The 18,621-nt window shown below is 45.4% G+C and overlaps 1 protein-coding gene across 1 annotated transcript in view; it reads right to left on the bottom strand.

Annotated features, from left to right (window-relative positions):
- Positions 1–82: 82 nt before the first annotated feature.
- SRCAP (Snf2 related CREBBP activator protein) overlaps positions 83–18,621 on the bottom strand; it is a 27,363-nt gene continuing 8,824 nt past the window's right edge. The window contains exons 10-33 of the mRNA XM_072417015.1: positions 18,099–18,206; positions 17,310–17,497; positions 14,850–15,027; positions 14,628–14,764; positions 13,245–13,414; positions 12,672–12,864; positions 12,438–12,574; positions 12,177–12,363; positions 11,820–11,989; positions 11,542–11,738; positions 10,858–11,010; positions 10,618–10,782; positions 10,320–10,547; positions 9,970–10,140; positions 7,513–9,893; positions 7,189–7,424; positions 6,648–6,850; positions 6,404–6,573; positions 5,949–6,145; positions 4,490–4,604; positions 4,073–4,198; positions 3,823–3,984; positions 3,655–3,738; positions 83–2,545 (exon numbers count right to left, since the gene is read on the bottom strand). Coding sequence (XP_072273116.1) covers positions 548–2,545; positions 3,655–3,738; positions 3,823–3,984; positions 4,073–4,198; positions 4,490–4,604; positions 5,949–6,145; positions 6,404–6,573; positions 6,648–6,850; positions 7,189–7,424; positions 7,513–9,893; positions 9,970–10,140; positions 10,320–10,547; positions 10,618–10,782; positions 10,858–11,010; positions 11,542–11,738; positions 11,820–11,989; positions 12,177–12,363; positions 12,438–12,574; positions 12,672–12,864; positions 13,245–13,414; positions 14,628–14,764; positions 14,850–15,027; positions 17,310–17,497; positions 18,099–18,206 — 8,054 coding nt within the window. The 3' untranslated portion in view covers positions 83–547. The remainder of the gene's footprint in view (positions 2,546–3,654; positions 3,739–3,822; positions 3,985–4,072; positions 4,199–4,489; positions 4,605–5,948; positions 6,146–6,403; positions 6,574–6,647; positions 6,851–7,188; positions 7,425–7,512; positions 9,894–9,969; positions 10,141–10,319; positions 10,548–10,617; positions 10,783–10,857; positions 11,011–11,541; positions 11,739–11,819; positions 11,990–12,176; positions 12,364–12,437; positions 12,575–12,671; positions 12,865–13,244; positions 13,415–14,627; positions 14,765–14,849; positions 15,028–17,309; positions 17,498–18,098; positions 18,207–18,621) is intronic.

Raw genomic sequence — 18,621 nt, 5'->3', positions numbered from 1 at the left:
CACTTCCCCTCTTCATGTAACCAGGCACCACACAGGAAGACATTCAGCTAGAACTTCACAAAAGAGGGTGGTGAGAAAAATGCAACACTATGAAGAGCTTTATTCCAACAATACAACAGACAAAAATAGAGAGCTTTATGTGCATTGCTAGCTAAAATAATAATAAAACTATACAAAGAGTTCATGATAGATTCCCTTAATAAGACGCTGCAGCCATGCCATTCATTCGTACAGATGCGTCTCATTAAACAGTATACACGTAACACTTTATTTTCATGAAAGAATTACAGGAACTTTGTGTAGAAATATTTCCATAGACTGCGGTCACTCCTCCAATACTCAGCCAATCGGGCAGGAAATCCCTCCAGTCCCCAGCACTTCACCTTTAGATGAAACCAAATAGAGTTCCTTCTGTTCTCTTTGCATAGATTGTGTCTATGGGGCTCTGGCTAAAAAAACAAAAAACAAAACCTCCCCGGAATGGTCGGGCCTTTCGATCTGCTCGGCCTTGTGAAAAAGACAAAAGCCAGCTGCCCAGAGCACCAACTCACGTTTTGGCTTTCCTACCTCTGTTACTGCTGGGAAAATATATAAGTTGAGTGCGTGATGAGCGAGTGTTACTGGCGGGATTGGCAGTAAGAGAACTGCGCAAAACTCGCTCTGCTGGGGAACAATGACGTTTTTTCCTTGCAACTTGTCTGCCACCGGAGCTGCCATGGGGGGAAGAGGAAGGTGGGCTGGGGGAGCTGACGCTGGGAGGTTTGCGTTTCTTGGTGGCAGCTTTTTCTAGGACAGGAGTGACACGGGGAGAACGTCCACGCTGGGGTTTGGGAGATGTTTCAGAGTTTTTGGAAAGAGGAGACTGGCTGGTCTCTAATCGAGTCCTGGCGCTGCGAGTTAAAGGAGTCCTTATAATAACCTCCTCATCGGAAGAGTCATCTGTTTCCACCAGAGAGGAACTCTGCTCCTTTGTATTCATAGTTTCTTTTAGTTGCTTCCGCTGACCAGACCTTGTATTTGCTTGGGGACTGGGACTCCTGTCAGGAGAACTGTCCAATTTATATTTGTGCGACATGAGAATAAAGTTTGTTTTGGGTGCAGTCTGGGACCTGGGTGGCCGGCCACGTCTACGTTTCGATGGTGTGACTGGCTCATCGGCACCACTGCTGCTTGTGGCCTCTCCACCCACTGAGGGAATGTTGGAAGAATCAATGGGAATGGTTGGTTTAGCAGTAGGATCACAAATAGCAGAAGGAAGGGGATCAGTTTGTCTTTTATCATCGGCTTTCACAAGAACAGAGAAGGGATTTGCTTTTGTACTCTGCGAATGGGAACGTTCGTGTGCAGCATCACCAGGAACAGAAGTGGCAGCTATAATAGGGGATGTGGGTGATGCACAAATAGGGGATGGTGGCAGAGCACCAACAGGGGAAACCACAACAGGTGACTGTAAAGGTCCATGGGGTGAAGCAGCTGGAGAGGCTTCACGTCGTTTTGGGGGTCGTCCTCTTTTCCTCTTCTCAGCAGAGCTACTTTCACTCTCTGAATTCAGCTTAGAGGAGGAGCTGGGACTAGGAGTTTGGCTATGGGATGGCGGAGGTAACTCAGAAATAGCAGCAGGAGGATGGAGTTCGGGAGTCTTGTCTTCCAAGGGCATGTCAAGGACAGCAGTAGGGACCAGATCTGCACTAACTTTGGGGGGTCTACCCCTCTTTCTCTTTGGTGGAGGACTTCCGGTTTCAGACTTGTCCTCTGATAGGAGATCATGGGGAGGACTCTGACATTCGGGAGCATTTGGGCTAAGAGCCCCATTGTCCAAGGTAGCTTGTTGTCCTCTTCCCCTTATGTGGCGGCGAGCAGTGGGAAGCCTCTCTTGCACCACAGTAACCAGACGTCCAGGAAGTCGCCTCAGCACTTTTGCAGTTGGGGAGCCGTCAGTGGCTCCAGCCAGCAGAATCTCACAGTCTGCAGTGACTTTCTTACGAGGTGTACGTGGCGGAGTGGGTTCTTCCTGTGTCACAGGGCTGCCTGGTGTCTGAACACAAGTCTCAGGGCTGCCTGAAGCAAGATCTGCATTAGGCAGACACACAATCTCCTCCTCTGCTGCGGAAGTTTCTTTATAATCGGTTTCTTGTTTAACAGACTCTGTAGTCATTTCCTCTGTTGGAGGGATAGGAGGTGGTGTAGGGAACATGGTGGATTCTGATGTCACAGCAGCAGTGCAGGATGATTGCACATCATGGCTGCCGCCAGCTACATCTGGATTGGAGGGCATTTCCAGTGTCTGGGTTGAGACTTCACAATGGGCAGGGAGGGCAACGTCTGAAATAGTGATGCCCTCTGCAATTTCCGTGGGCTCAGCAGCCTTGTTACCCCGTAGTCTCTCGCTCATTCGAACCCCAACACGCTCTCCAAGTGGCCGGGCCGGTGTCAGTGTTCGCACCTTGCGACTTTTTCTCAGTTCTTCCTCCCATTTTTCCTCAATACACTGACCACCCTCGTCTTTAGCTAGAATGAGATCTTTGCGGGCAGCCTCTACTTGTTCCTGCAATAAAGGAAGAGAGAAAATGTGTAAAAACAAAATTAAAATAACCTCACAGCCATTAATTTGGAGCAGCACACCCTCCCCCCATAACAGTCTCTACTTTTCTTTCTTTGAAGGCCTTCCACAAGATTTTAGAAGGGTCTCAAGGAATTTGCCCCCATTTGTGTGGTCAGGTGATGATGTATGAGGAGACCTAGCTCATCATTCCAATTCATCCCAAAGGTATTCAGTAGGGTTGAGGTTAGGGCTCCTTCACCCCAATTTGGTGACCCCAAGTCTTTATGGAGTTAGCTTTGTATCCTGTGGTGCAGTCGTGGGACCACAATTGTCTATAATGTCTTTGTATCATGCAGAATTTACAGTACCTTTCTCTGGACCCCTGAACTTTAATATTGGAAAGGCTTCACATATGTCTGGCTATGTAGTATATGACAGCAGCAGACATTTGTAAAATACAAATCGCTTAATACCCGGGACATCCAGTGGATGTTACCAAATGGAATAATGTAGTCAGAGAACAGCAACAAAGCTAACTTCTAACAAAACAGCCTTGATTCATTACTGGTGGCACAAAGCCATTTTTATTACTGTATTGAACTTGCTTTATTAGCACAAAAATAGTACAGGTAGTCCCTGGGTTAAGGACATCGGACATGAGGACACCTCCTAGATATGAATGGGGCTCCCTGCTGCTGTGTGCAAGACAAGGTTTGAAGGGGGGAGGGGGCGGATGACTTGCAGAAGAAATCTTTTGCTGAACACAGTGGAGGTTGTGGGTGATCTTAGGGGGGCCCTTTTGCAGCTCCTGCCCCCTTTTTAATGACCAAGACAACCCCTGCAGTTGTTTCTTTTTGCATATCAAAGCACAGCTTGCTCCGGAAGATAATGAATGTCTAGGCTCCATTAAGTTTTTTTTTTTAAATTTTGTTTTGTTTGTGATTAGGTCACAGCAAGGATTATATGCAGTAACTGACACCGCAGTAACTTAGGCGCTGCCTAATAATATGCTGGGACAAACATCTGTCCTATTTACAATAAAATAATGTACCTGTTCCAACTTACATACAAATTCCTCAAGATTTCCTCAAACATAATAAAAGAGAAGTTACCTCTGCTTGTTTAAGTTCTTCTCTGCTGACCTCTTCCAGTGAAGCTTCCAGAAAATACATGGCATATCGTTCAATAGGAGTCAGCTGGGAAGATATTGTGGTTGGTTAAAGGTACAGCTCTCAAATATCAGCTGAGAGAAAAAATATGGCAACTCTAAGCACAATTACCTGCTCCACCAATGCTGAAATCTCCTGCTCCACCCGACTCTGTTCTTCCTCCTCTGGCTCCAGTGGAACATTTTCATTAAATTCTGCAAGATCAGCGACCTGCTCAGCCCGAACTAGAGAAGCTGCTAGGGTATCCTCTTCATCTTCTGCACGGCACAGTGCCTGAAAAATGAAGGGATATAAGGGTGAGAAAAACTCATAGAAAGATTCTTAGAACACTATAGGTTGGAGGGGTCTGCAATATCAGTACCTGTTCCAAGATATGGCTCTGCCGTATTGATGATCCTTCTTCTGTGCTGTGAGCAGGAGAGGCCGCACGCATTTCACTTTCCTTTCGAGGAATATCTTCCATATCAAAAAGTTCACGGATAGTTTGCTAGAAGAAACATAGAAGCAGAGGTAAAAAAACAAAAAAAAAAAAATTAAGACAACCTGAGGGTCAGCAAACTCTCATGTTCAACACAAAAGAATCTTTAAGGGACTCAGGCCAGGACTTCAATGTGAGACTACATTACATGTAAAGTTCTCCGGATTGGGCCTCACTAAATCTCTTAGGATTGAACACTTGAGCTTCCATAACATTCTAGGTGGACAATAACAGGACAGAAGACATCTCATTATTGGAATCCAATAAATAGCTTCAATTACATGCAGCTGGAGGAAATACCTGCTTGAAATACGCAGTGGTAAAGTTTCCACCTTCAATGGCCATATCACCCAGCATTCGTTTCTGCTGTGCTTTCTTTAGTATGTTCTCCTCCACCGTTCGTTCACTCACCAACCTAGAACAAAAAAGAAAAATTATGAACCAGGAGATCAAAGGTATAAGGGGTTCTGGATGACATAAGGCAAATCAATTACCTGTATATGACTACTAAGAAGGGGGGATCCTGAGTACAGTAAGACTAGTATAGTAAGAATGGTGGCGTGTGTGGATTATGGTGCAGAACAAGGTGAGGTATTTGTATACAACACACATATGATTACCTGTAATGATGGCATCCAGAGAGTTGTAATGAATGATTCATACTCTGAATGGTGTAAGGGTATTAGTGGTGTACCCCAGGGTTCAGTGTTGGGACCAGAAATGAACATTTTATTTTCAGCTTTTTCATTTGTCCAATTACTTTTGAGCCCCTGAAATGAAGTGATTGTGTAATAAAGGATTTAGTTCCTCACATTTTTATACAATCTTTTTGTTCAACCCACTGAATTAAAGCTGAAAGTCGTTGGCGAGAGTTGTTTCATTTAAAGTTAATTGTGGTAATGTACAGAACCAAAATTAAATATTTGATGGAGACACCTTCTTTACATGGACCTAACTGTATGTTTTTTTTCTACCCACTATATAACTTTGTATATGTTTACTAAGAAGAGAGGATCCCGAGTACAGCAAGACTAGTATAGTAAGAATGGTGGCGTGTGTGGATTATGGTGCAGGATGAGGTGATGTATTTGTATACAACACACATATGATTATCTGTATATGTCCGTTTTATAGCTCTCCATAATGGGAGAGCATACCAGGCTAAGAAAAAATATACATTAGGTATAGCGTATTTTTCGCCCTATAAGACGCTCCCGAATATAAGACGCACCCAATTTTAAAGGAGGAAAATCCAGAAAAAAAAAAGGATTCTGAAAGATTATTCCCCTTCTGATCACTCATGTGCCATTCATACCGGTATTCCCCTTCTGATCACTCATGTGCCATTCAAATTCCCTTTCTGATCACTCTATGCCTTTCAAATTCCCTTTCTGATCACCCTGTGTCATTCTAAATTCCTTTCTGATCACTCTGTGCTTTTTTTCCACTGTACGGCAGTTAGGACAGGGAACAGCAGGTGGCGCTGTGCCGGCTTCTTTCGCTCTGCTTTACAGACAGAAGACACGTGCAGCTGCCAGAGAGAAGAGGAGACAGACGCTGCTGCAGCCAGAGACACACGCAGGATCGGGTATCGGGTGAGTATATTATTTTAGTTATTTTATCACACCTTTGTAGTATAGGACGCACTAACTTTTCCCCCACAGTTTTGGGGAAGAAAAAGTGCGTCTTATACTGCAAAAAATACGGTAAATGTTTGTGAATTTGGAATGATAGAGGGGGAATGCGGAGGAATGCGTACCTGTATATGTGTACGTCCCGTGTCTGTCCAATACGATGACAGCGATCCTGTGCTTGTGCATCCATAGTGGGATTCCAGTCACTGTCATAAAAGATTACTGTATCTGCCCCAGTCAGATTGACCCCCACACCACCACTGCGTGTTGACAAAATAAAACAGAAAATGCGCTTGTCCATGTTAAACCGTTCCATCAAAGCCTGTAAAAAATAAAGACAAAAATCTAAAAGTTGGAGAGGGTTATAAGAGTAAAACACATATACAGTAAAAAAAGAAAAAAAAAAAAAGAATGGGGACTGTGTATATAGCAGGAAGGTTTGCAGACAGAAGGAAAGTAGAAAAAAAAAATGTAAAGTTGTATCAAAGTCTGCAGTTTATGCCCCTGTACAAACACATCCGGGAATTTTAACAATGGGAGTTGGACGGGGAAGGGAGGGTGAGGCAAAATCTGCCATTACTTGTCTTTGTTCCACACGTGTAGATCCATCAAGCCGCAAATAGATGTGTCCATGGTAGTTGAGGAATTGCTCCAAGACATCCAACATTCGGGTCATCTGAGTGAATATCAGCACACGATGGCCTCCATATTTTAGCTCACGCAGCAAGCGGTCCAGAGTTTGTAACTTTCCTGTTGAATACAATTATTACACAGATACCCAGCGTAGCACTAACAGACCTCAGCAGATGAGAATATATACTTACCACAGTCATATTGTATGAGACGAAGGTCTGGGAACTGTGTTCTCATATTAGAGATGATACGATGTAGACAGCGAGTGTGGGGGGTAAGTTCTTGGGATAATGTCTCCTTAAACAGGGACTCTTGAAGCAGCATGGATGGTGGCGGGTGTGAAGTATGCAAAGTGATCTGTGGCGCCTCCACAGGAGGCATAGCGATTATAAACCTGGCAGGAAGTAAAAGATGCATTTGGGTGAGGTGCGGGCTACATTCTACCTACAGATACCCATACTGAAACTATCATCCTCCATACACCCTCCTGACATCCAGGCTACATTGCATCCACCACCATCCAATCCTCTCACTACAAGGACTTACAAAGCAGTCCTCCCTTCCAATCCTACAACCTGATGATTGAACAACAAAACAACTGGTCAATCATTTTATTACATCCTAATAATTGTAGCCTTTCATAAATAAGTCCTAATACAACATTGTGTCATTCACAAACCAGCCCTCCATGTCTGCAGTCTTCTCAATCATTAGACCTCCCTGTAGCCATACCTCTCAATAATGGGACGCAGCTGCTCCAGACGTTGTTCTGGGGTGAAGATACAACTACTCAAGGCATTTATCTGTAGGTTTTCACAGTAAGCCCCAAACAGTGACCGCTGTAAAGTACAGACACTGAGGATCTCTGTGCCATACACTGGAGATCGGTTACATCGTCTCTCATTCAGGTGGAAAATCCTTTCTAATCTTTCAATCTTCTGCTTTTTACGTCGTTCCTCCAGTGGCTCCTAGGGATAACAATTCATTTAAAAAAATGAGATTTTTTTTTTATCCCACAAGCTAAGCAATGATTGCAAAGTTCAGAATTTATCTTACCAAGTAAAAAGGAGAGCGTGGTGGTGGAGGCAGCAGTCGTCTAGGTCTGACAGATGTATTAATAGTTGAGCTGTGTGTAGTGCGGGAATCGTCCCCTTCCAGTGTGATTTCAGACTCTGAAGCCGTACTGAAGGTGACACCGACTGGCGGAGGACCAGCAATAGAGAGGGACAGAGAGGACTCGGAGATATTCTTGGATTCTTGGTTGTTTTCAGATGTGGGGACTGTGGAAGTGGCATCTGGTGTGTTGGTGAGGGAAGGGGAGCCTAAAATGTTAGAAGGTGATGCAATGCTGGAGGGGGGTGGCACAGGTTTAGGGACAGGTATTCCAGAGGGCTGTGTATCTGCTGCACAAGACAAAGCTGCTGGTTGAGAGGGTAGAATAGGTATGTGTGGGGGTGTGGAAAGCACTATAGAAGGGGATGAAGCCGTTAGCGTTAACGGAGCTGACACAGATATGACCAGGGGATTGCTGCCAGATGAAGGCAGCAGCGGCACAGGTGCATGGTCTACAGAAGGAGCAAGAATGGAAGAAGATAAATCAGGTGCTTGAGCTGGTGCAGATACCAGCAACAAAGATGAAGGATCTGAAGAACAGGCAGGCAAAGAGGACACTGGAGCGGGAGTGGAGGCAGTTAGTAATGGTAAAGGAATAGGAGTGGAGGCTGGCAATGATGGGAGAGGGGCAGGTGCAGAAGCTGGCATTGATGGAGTCATTGTGGAGACTGGCAGAGAAGGCTGAGGAGTTGGGGACTTGATTTGTAAAGGGATGACAGGCTGTGTTGAACAAGAACCTGGGGTTGGCACTGAAGTTACTAATGTAGAAACCACCGCTGGCTCCAAAGCAGCTGAAGGGAGTAAAGGGGTCTCTGCAGAAAGGGTACATGAAGTTGTAACGTCAGATGGTACAGACACCATAGGTGTTGGGGTTTCCAATAATCCAGATGTTAGCAGAGTTGGAGCTTTGACTTGTACAGTAAGTAAAGCGGCAGATGGCTTAGGCAGTAAAGAGGGTAGGGAACTAGAGGTGGACAGCAGGGGGGTAGAATTTGCGACTGTAGTAACAGAAGTGGTAATCATTACAGATGCTACGGCAGCCGTAGCCTTTACTGAGGCAGGCTGGTTGGGGGTGCAGGAGGTGGTCACAGAAACAGAAGATACCTGAGTGGCAGTGGAGGCAGAAAGTAATGGCACATTGGCAGAGGCAGATGTTACACTGAGTAATGGGACTTTACCGGATGCTGCCGCCAATAAAGGAACCGCATTAGATGCTGGCAGTATCGGCACTGTAGCTGAAGCCACAGAAGGTATTTTGAGAGATGTGTTAAGTACAAGGGGAGGAAGTGTATCTGCTGAACTGTCTAGCAGTGGCATCGGGACAGAGTCCGGAGACAAGAGTAATGGCTGGTTACTGGACGCCTCCAAAACAGAAGCAATGGTTGCTGAAGTTGGAGTGGAGAGCGCAGGCAGAGGGCCTGAGGTAGGAGAAGGAGCAGCTAATGGGGATGAAATAACAGGGACCGTGGATGATGTCTCCAATGAAGGATGAGGCACTGTCAGAGAAGCAGACAATGTATTCTGGTTAGCAGATGAAATAGGTAAAGGGGCTGCAAAAGAAGCCAGTTGACCAGACACAGGAGCAGCCAATATTGGCAGAGAGGCAGACACAGAGGCAGCTGGTAATGGAGCAGAGATAGAAGGTGCAGCTAGGGTTGGAAAACCAGCAGCATTGGGAGGGGTATAAATAACTGGAGTGGGGCCACTGTTAGTAGAAGCAAGAGGAGAAAGTGCCAGGAGGGAGACTGGACTGGTGAGAAAACGAGCTGTGTTGGAGGTGGCAGAGTTGGCAATGAGAGCAGGTACCAGGCTCAGGTTGTAAGTGGGAGGTGTCACTTTGGGGATATTGGTAGCAGGAGGAGAAGGAGAGTTACCAGTACCAGGCACACAAGTAACTGGTGCTGAAGAGTCTGCCATTTGGTTCTGAAGGCCATTACCATTCTGCAATTGATGACTATCTGCTGGGACAGAGTCTAAATTCTGGGAGGATTTCATAAGTGCAGAAGAGTCTGAAGTAACATTTGTTTGTGTTGTAGCGCAATTAGAAGGGGCAGAGTTGAGTGTTTGACATGGAGAACAGTTAATCTGAGAAGGACTGGCAGTATGTCTAGGAGGGGATGAATGGTGGTTTGTAAGCTGCATAACTGGGGATGTTCCTGCTGCCACAAGTCGGAGGGCCACACTAGACAGAGAAGGAGCTGTGCAATCTTCAGTATTTGGTCCTAAAGGACTAGGGGAAGGAAGTCGTGGGGTCACTGTTGGACTGGAGACCATCAGAAGAGGACTGGAAGTCAAAGTTATGGCAGATGTGGCAACAACTGGAACTGCCAAAAGAGAATACAAATCAGCATTTATAAAGGAAAAGAGACACTTGTGGAACACAAAACAAAAAATCTTTACCTGCTCTTTCCACTGATCCATCCCTTGGGTTTGTCTGCTCCGTGTGTGCACTAGGCAGGACGCGGAGAATAGGACGTACTTGTGGAGCCAGTGGAGGGCGCTGTGGAGAGGATTGAACTTCTCTGGTAGCCTGTCTGACAACAATTTTCACCACTCCAGGAGTAGACACTACTGAGAGAGAGAACAATAAACAAAAAATGTATGAATAATCCAGCCATCTGACTGCCCCTACCCACCGCCATTCCAAGCCATCTGCCCCACCCACCGCCATCCAAGCCATCCGACCGACGCCCCCACCCACCGCCATCCAACCGCAACAATACAGATGTATATCAAGAAAATTAACTCACCTTGTCCTGGAGTGGACATTGCTGGTCCTGAATGTGTTGGTATGTTAGCACTGTTCATCAGTGGGTGCTGAATGCCCTGGACAGACAGTGTCTGGACACCGATCTGTGCAGCGGCTGTGGGGGATGGAGAAGCTGCCTGCTGTGCCAAGGCCTGGATTAAAGCAAGTTGGGCAGGTTGGCTTAGGAGGTGGTGCTGCCCCCCAGAAGACACCAGGTGAAGAACATTACCTGAGAAATAAAGCCAGTGATTAGAGACATGTCAAACACTTTCAAGAACAGAATAAGAAACCTTACCCACCATGCATTGGCCGAGGCTGGCTGACACCCACTGGACGAACCTGAGCACCACTTAATGTGAGTTTGCCACCCTGCAGTTGCAATGTAAGCGGTTTGGTGGCCGTTGTACTCTGAAGAGGACGACTGCTCAGAGATGCCAACTGAGACAGGCTGATGACTTCTCCCGCTAGGAAAAATAAGTTTTGTTACGAAAGTCGTGGATTGATGTTTATTAAGCTATAAGGATGGAATGGCTACTTACTGGGCAGACGGGCTTGCATGTCCGGGGTGAGGATAAAGCGCTGTGGGGCGCTGTACACTGGTTGGGAGTTCTGCATTGGAGGCAGCTTTCCCGTTTCACTCGACACTGGAGTGGGTATCATGGCAACTGGAGGCGATTGCACCAAAGGCGACACTAATAGAGAATACAGACTTAGTATGTAACACACAGGCACACCACCTGAAAATTCTCATTATGGAAATGTGGACACTGTGTGGGCTCTGGGACACCATGAGGGTCCTAGCTTAGAAACAATAGAATCTGACTAAAAGCAAAGCTTAGATTTCCTGAATGCATGCTTGGTTTTTCCTCTAAGAGAAAACAGTCAGCAATGGCAGCTTTCATCTTTCCACACTTATATGGTGTCACTCATAACAAAATAGTGATAATTGCTTTGGAATGGTGCTGATCTATGGGATTCATTATGCTACCTAAGTCAGGCAGTGCTCAACCCAGAATTTTTTTAAAGCCGGGTGGGAAGAAATTGTAGGTGGGTGGCAGCCCCTGTATTGTGACCAAACTCTTTAGTAACCACCCAAAAACCGCCAGGTGGGTGCTGAAAAGTGCCGGGTGGTGCACCCAGCTAAAAGGGCCTGGGGAGAACCTTGTCAGGGATTATGGAAACAGACTAGCAGGCAACTAGTGGTAAATTAGATAAATCTTCACCTGGTGGAGCTGGTTGGACAGGTCCTGAGGCTCCTGTGTTGGGCAGAGGTGGGTTGGATGAGGGCAGGGGTAGTTGGGTACTTTGAGGAGGTGGAGGTGAGGACACTGCAGGGGTGTCCTCCGGTTTCTGTGCAGGGCGAGAACTATTGACCACAACAACGGATCGTGACTCATGTTTGACAACAGGTTGCAGCATCCTAAAAAAGTAGAAGAAAATGCTAAGTAATCTCAGTGCCAACAAGAAGACAATTAATAAGTAAGCCAAACACTAAACACACCTGTTCACCTTCATCTTTAGTGGACGAGGTCTAGGAGGAGGTTCTGGAGAGTCCGCTATCTCCTGGATAAGTTGGTGGGAGGGCTTATGTCGGGACACAAATACATCACTTTCATAACGGCTCACAAGACCCTCCATATTAATAAGATCAAACAAGGATGTGTCCACATACTACAAATACAGAAGAAACATTCACTGATATCATCAACCCACTGAAACACTAAATACCCCCCCTTTCCCCCGAAAATCAATCCTCCACCAGAAAATATCAATTCCTTCACACCCCCAGATATCAATTTGCCCCTTTAGATAACCATCTACCCTGAATGCCCTACCCGCCTCCAGGCCCTGTACCTGCCTCAAGTGGATGGCGCTGCAGAGCGTGCAGAACTAGCGATGGGACACTGTAGCAGATTGCGCTAGTTATGAAGGGTGAGTGGATTGGCCGAGGGTCGAACAGGTTAGGATGGTTACACACTTTGCGAAGCTGCATGAGAATGTTTATCACACTCATAAAATGACCGCTGGCAAGAGTTTCCCTCGTTCTGCAAAGACAGAAGAGACAGATATAAAGACACAGAAAGGGGCACTGCAGCAAGGTAAATGTCAATATACGCACGCTGCTTGAGACATGAAGTCGTCATAAAGAAAACGCTGACGCTTAGATAGTCGGCAGTAGATGACATGCTCATATTTCTTAGGCATCTGTTTCTCCACATCCAGTTTTATTCTGCGAAGTAGGAAAGGGCGCAATACCTGCAATATCGGAGAACAGGGGGGTAAAACAAGAGACCAAGGAAGGGCGGGTAAAAATTCCTTGGCCTAGGCAGAGCTACTGGAAAATTCGTCTCACCTTATGCAGCCTCCGCACCAGACCCTCGTTATATTCCTGGCTGCCTTCAATCATCCCAGTCAGGGGGTTGGAGAACCATTCCTTAAACTCTCGGTGGGACTGGAAGACGTGGGGCATCAAGAAATGCATCAGAGACCACAGTTCCATCAGAGAGTTTTGCAGCGGCGTCCCAGTGAGCAGCAGTCGTCTCTGACTGGGGAGAATGGCAAACTTAGCAAACCAAGGGAAAAGACCAAATAACAGGAAGGGAGGGCACTGACGGAATATACACACAGACAGAATATACACACACACACAGAATATACACACACACACACACACACACACACACAGAATATACACACACACACAGAATATACACACACACAGAATATACACACACACAGAATATACACACACACAGAATATACACACACACACACACACACACAGACAGAACACTCACTATACAATCAGAGTGGGGAGGGCACTGACAACAAACACAGCCGAAAGAGAACTTGGAGGGAAGAAGGTAATCACAGCACTCTTATTGAGCATTAAGTGAAGAGCATTATCACACACAGCATAGCTCACCTGTTGAAGTTTAGAAGGCTCTGCCAGCGCTGAGATTTAAAATTCTTAATATTTTGGGCTTCGTCAAGGATGAGATATCTCCAGTTCTTCCGACGGAAAGCCTGGTGGTCTTGCAGAACAAGTTTATAAGATGTAATGCACACATGGAAGGCATTGGCTTTGGTCCAGCCCTAAAGGAGGCAAAGTGCCAGCAGCTTTAGCAATGCAGGTTGATGTAAAGTGGAATCATTCACAGACTGACATCCTGGAGACAACACTTAGGTGAATATCCTGCTGTTTGGTTGGATCAGACTAACTCATAACAGATTTGTTGCTACTACTTCAGTCTATAAGAGTGTCCGTTTTGCCTGTAATCTAAGCAGGAACCCACCTTTCCATGCAAATTGCCATTTTACTAGAAATTCCAGGAAAGGTCATGGTAAGCCTGCAATTGTGGGGATCCTGAATTGCACAAAACAGCCTGAAATTGCTACTTTAACTGACTATCATCCTAAATATTAAAGCTTGCAGGCAACCCTTTTATGTTAAAAAAAAAAAAGAAAAGAAAGAATTTTTACTTAAAAAAAAAAAAAAAGGTGAATGGAAATCCTCTTCCTCCTCTGCTGTGTATACGGAAGAGAGGGAACTCCCCCTGAATGGAAATCCCTCTCCTCCGCAATACATCCGGAGGGGAGGGAATGTTTCCTATTTACCCCAGTGGCAGAAGTGGTAACGCCGGCCACAATAAATAGAAAGCGAGCCACCACACGGAGGCTCAAGGTAGTTTGCAATGCAGCTCTGGAGCTCAGGTAGTTTGTTCCGGCTCCGTCGCGGGTTGCCAGCCGGCATTAGGCCGGATCGGCCAGGGGGCATTAGGCCCAAACAAACTACCGGCTAGGCCGTATCTTGCCTAAAGGCCAGAGTTACCTAATCCCTGGCCTAGGCGATCGAGAATGAATGGAAGAGCAAAGCCTCCTGGGATACCTTCATCAGGGATCAGAGGAGGCTCTTGGGTGCGCTCTTTTTGCGCATCCCGGGCATGCGCAGAAGCCTTTTCGTGAGAAAAAGAAATTGGCCAATCTCAGGCATGCACAGTTTTTTTTCTCCATCCTACCTCACCCAATCTCGCGCCTGGGTCAGGTGACGTAGGATTAAGAACTCAGAAAAGAAGAGGAAGATGGCAGCGCCCAGAGCACCTGCTCGAGAACAGGTGCCAGGACGACATGGGACCCGACGGAAGAGACCTGCGCGTGGATCAGACTGCCTGCGGGATTGAAAGAAAGTGGATTTTTTTCTTTAGGCACTTTTGGGTTTAGTTCCTCTTTAAGATAATTAAATGATTCTTTAGTTACTATTATCACAGTGACGACTATAATACATAGATGCCTTCTGCCACCCACGTACCTGTCTCTTCAGCTTGCGCTCTTTTTGGGATCCGTAGTATGTCAGAATCTTAAAGCTGGGGCACCAACGCTTCAGCTCCATCTCCCAGTTTAAGATGACACTTGTTGGAACAATGATCAGATGAGGACCCCAATTTCCTAACAACCAAAAACAATAGTTAGTGACACAAGAAATATTGTGAAATAGATGGAATTATATTGAGGGGACACCCCGAGATTGTACCTCTTTCACATGCCAGGTGAGCCAGCAGTGAAATGGTTTGAATTGTTTTTCCCAGGCCCATCTCATCAGCCAATATCCCATTTAGCTTCTTCTCAAACATGGTCACCAGCCACTCCAAGCCAATGTGCTGATATTCTCTGAGATCTCCTCGCAATAGGAAGGGAACGGGGGTCTTTACCTGGAAGAGAGAACATAATACATGAGGATTCCCCCATGTTTGTGTGTCCTCATAGCTAATAATTATCACAATTTCAGCCCCCAAATGATGAGTTTAAAGATATGGGAATCACAATTGTAAAAACGTGTGAAAATATAACAGTGAGGTTGCTGTTTCAAAAGCAAATGCGCCTAGAAATCCATAATTGAAAATGCAAATTGGGGACCTCCGGGGCCACTTACATAGCAGGAAGCATTGGGGTGGGGCCCCTAAATTGATACCTACCTGTCACAAGTCGATAACTGTCATACTATGTTACCCTGTCTGCTTCTCTTCTTTGTATCCCAATTTCCCTCGAATGGTGGTACACCTGCGGCTACCCCAGTTTTTAGTAGCTATGAGAGTCCCCTGTGTACCAACCATTTAGGAGGTTTGATCAGTGAATTGTTGGCTTCAGAATATGGCAAGCAGACTTTACACACACAGCTATCACACTGCGAGTGGATAAATTTCACAAGTTTTGCAGTTTTTGTGCCCATAGAATATGTACAGTAATGCTCCTTTTGTGCTTGCCCAACATAATCAGGGGCTTACCTATAATGTAAAAATGTTACCAATCCCTGGCAGTTGCCAAGTAGTTACTCAGGAGGGGTAAATGTTTTTTTACTGCTAATGTGAACTAAGTCTAACTTGTTACACCACATTGATCACAATATTACACTACAAGGCATTACACAATTAAAACATGGAACACTAGGTAGTTGGATTAAAATACACAACACTGAACAGTTTGGGCATAATACAAGGCATTAGAAAGTTAAGATGAAGTATAGGGGATAGGTAGAACGCTGACAATAATAGGGGTTACTGGATACCTGTGGCATAAATAACTGGGAGCTCCAAATTTATGGTGTCTTGCCCCAGCCACTTTTTACCACCCAGCTGCAGCTTCCCCCCACCTGGCTGAAAACATTTTCTAGGAAGAACACTGACAGTGCATAAACAAATACAGAAAAACAAACACTAAAGAACAATAGAAGAACTATAGCAACAGCATGAAATTAAAGGGAAGACTGAAATAATACTTAGGTGGAGTTGGTTTTCCTGGTCCAGGTTGCTGCTGTGTAAAGTCCAAGCTATTAGTCAGAGTCACCGGGCTCCCTGCAGTGCTCAATGTGTCAGTGCCGTTGTCCTTAGCAACAAGGTGATGTCAGTGAGAGCTCCCTCTGCTGGGCATACATGGCTTTTTCTATGCCAACCACAGAGGTGGGACTAATAGAACAATCCAATGACAGCAGGATGGGGGCTGTCTGAAGGGCTGTGTCCACATGGAGTATGATGCTCTGTGGACACTTCCAAAATGCCCTTGTTCTAGCCATTATTATTAATTTCATAAATTCAGGTTTTATGAACGGCCAACCCCCAGATTATTAATCACCACCAAAAAAACTGAGTTCACAGGGACCAAACTAGGCATGTCTGGGACTTGTGGTTCACCAGGACAGGGTACATATGGTTTCCAGGCTTTCCTGAGGCCTAGGAGATTAGTTCTTGGTCTCACAATGCTCCCCATAACAACCCAACTAAAAATCATCCGACTATTACTTTATACAAAATGGTATATCGGAAATTTAAAGATTATTATTAAATGGGTTTCAGAATACAGCTCAGAGTTCAGTCAGAGGTCACTCTGCTAGCCTTATCTGAGTTTTATGACACCAGGAGACACAAAACTTTTACAATGGGTGTTGTAAACTACAGGAAGGATGCTGGCTGTCCGATCAAGAAATCTCTGATAAGAGGGAATTTATGACCCTGGTCTGTTAAAGCTACATACACACGTGCAATTATTGTCCTTGGAAAGATGTTTCACGATCCCAACGACTGCACGATGCATGAACGAGTGCTGTACATACAGCACGGTTCTGCTCTATGTAGAGGGAGAACGACGGAGCGGCACCCTGCTGCATGCTCTTCCCCTCCCCTTGCATTAGGATCGTTCCTCGTCAATCGTTCGTGGATCTGCCAGGACGCTCGTTGGAGCGATGGACGGCAAGCGCTGTACACACGCCAGATTCTCGTCTGATATCGGCCCCGAACGAAAAACATTGGACATGTGTACGAAGCTTAGGTGTGACAATTTTATATTTAAGGGGAGATCAGACATTAATGTTATCCCCAGTATCACACACAGTAAAAGTCAAAATCCGAGGGGAAATGATGTAAAAAGACTCAACAAAACACAATGACAACTGCACAGCAACTAAAATGACATAAGTAAAAGGAAGTCCTATATGAAGTACCTGTGTAGTAGCCAATGTATATCCCTTTGGCTGCAATGATTCAGCCGTAGCAGCTATATCAGTAATCTCTTTTTTTGGTTCTGGGGGTTCTTGCTGCGAGTGGTCAGTACCAGGTTCTTCATGTTCCTGCTTCACAAGAAACTCCACCCCTTCCGATTCACAGTCAGATGAATCACATTCAGAGGATTCTGTAAGGAAAGCGTCCAAGTCATAAGCAACCTGACTTCACTCCTCAATGTGACCAAAGTATCTTTCGTTTTCCTTAGAAATCTTTTTAAGCTGGGTAGGGGCCCAAGTACTGGGGTAGGTACTAAAAAAAAATCTAGGTGGTGCGCCCATCTTAAAGTGGCCGGGGGGAGAACACTGCTCTTCAAAACAGCAGATCCCTCAGCAGATCCTCTTTACACCAGGGTATTTATCTGGAGGCCAAACCCATACTATACTTATCATCACAGCGTTCTCCTCTAAATCAATTCTCATCACTCACAAAAATCTCATCAAGAATAGTTACTGGGCTAATCTGACCCCCATACCCCCCTCATCTATTTCATCAATTTTCAGAATTAGGATGACTACTACTACTGTTTGTGGTTGGAGTATATCTTCCATTACTTGAGGTTTCTCCTCCAACAGACCAGTTTCACGTTCAACCCCTCATCAGGTTAACACAGGGTTTGTTCTATTGTGATTGGTAATGCTGTTTTATATGCAATGGCAACTATATTGCTAAATGAGAGCCCTTACTGTGATCACCAATCCTACCACCAAACTAGTATGAATGTCACTAACCTGATGCTTCTTGCTCAGATATAAGGCTGCTCCCACTTTGGTCAAATTTCTCTTCGTCATTCCGAACCAGTGAATATTTCCTAAGCAGATCCTCTATGGACATTTCTCCTGCAAAAGACAGAAAGAACCAGTGATGCACTAAACATATTTAGTAGCTTGTGTATGGTATAGATGTATACAACATTGGGACATTGAACCCCTGGGAGAAGTCTTAAGGTCACTTCCAACCATAAACAGGATTTATGGTTGGAAGTTTGTCTCAAAGATTTTTCTCAAAGATTTATTTGAGACAATCAGGATTCTGCACCTGTCATAGTAGGTTAGGTTGAAAAAAGACATAAGTCCATCAAGTTCACCCAGTAGGGAAATAAACATATCCCAGATATAAACCCTATAAGACATAGTTGGTCCAGAGGAAGGCAAAAAAAAACCCCGGGTACAATTTGCTTTACCAGGGGAAAAAATTCCTTCCTGATTCCATGAGACAATCGGATGTTCCCTGGATCAGCAGTCTCTGTTATTT

The sequence above is a fragment of the Pyxicephalus adspersus genome, chromosome 7, assembly GCF_032062135.1.
Source record: "Pyxicephalus adspersus chromosome 7, UCB_Pads_2.0, whole genome shotgun sequence".
Lineage (NCBI taxonomy): Eukaryota > Metazoa > Chordata > Amphibia > Anura > Pyxicephalidae > Pyxicephalus > Pyxicephalus adspersus.
This window is presented reverse-complemented; position numbering and strand designations above follow the sequence as displayed.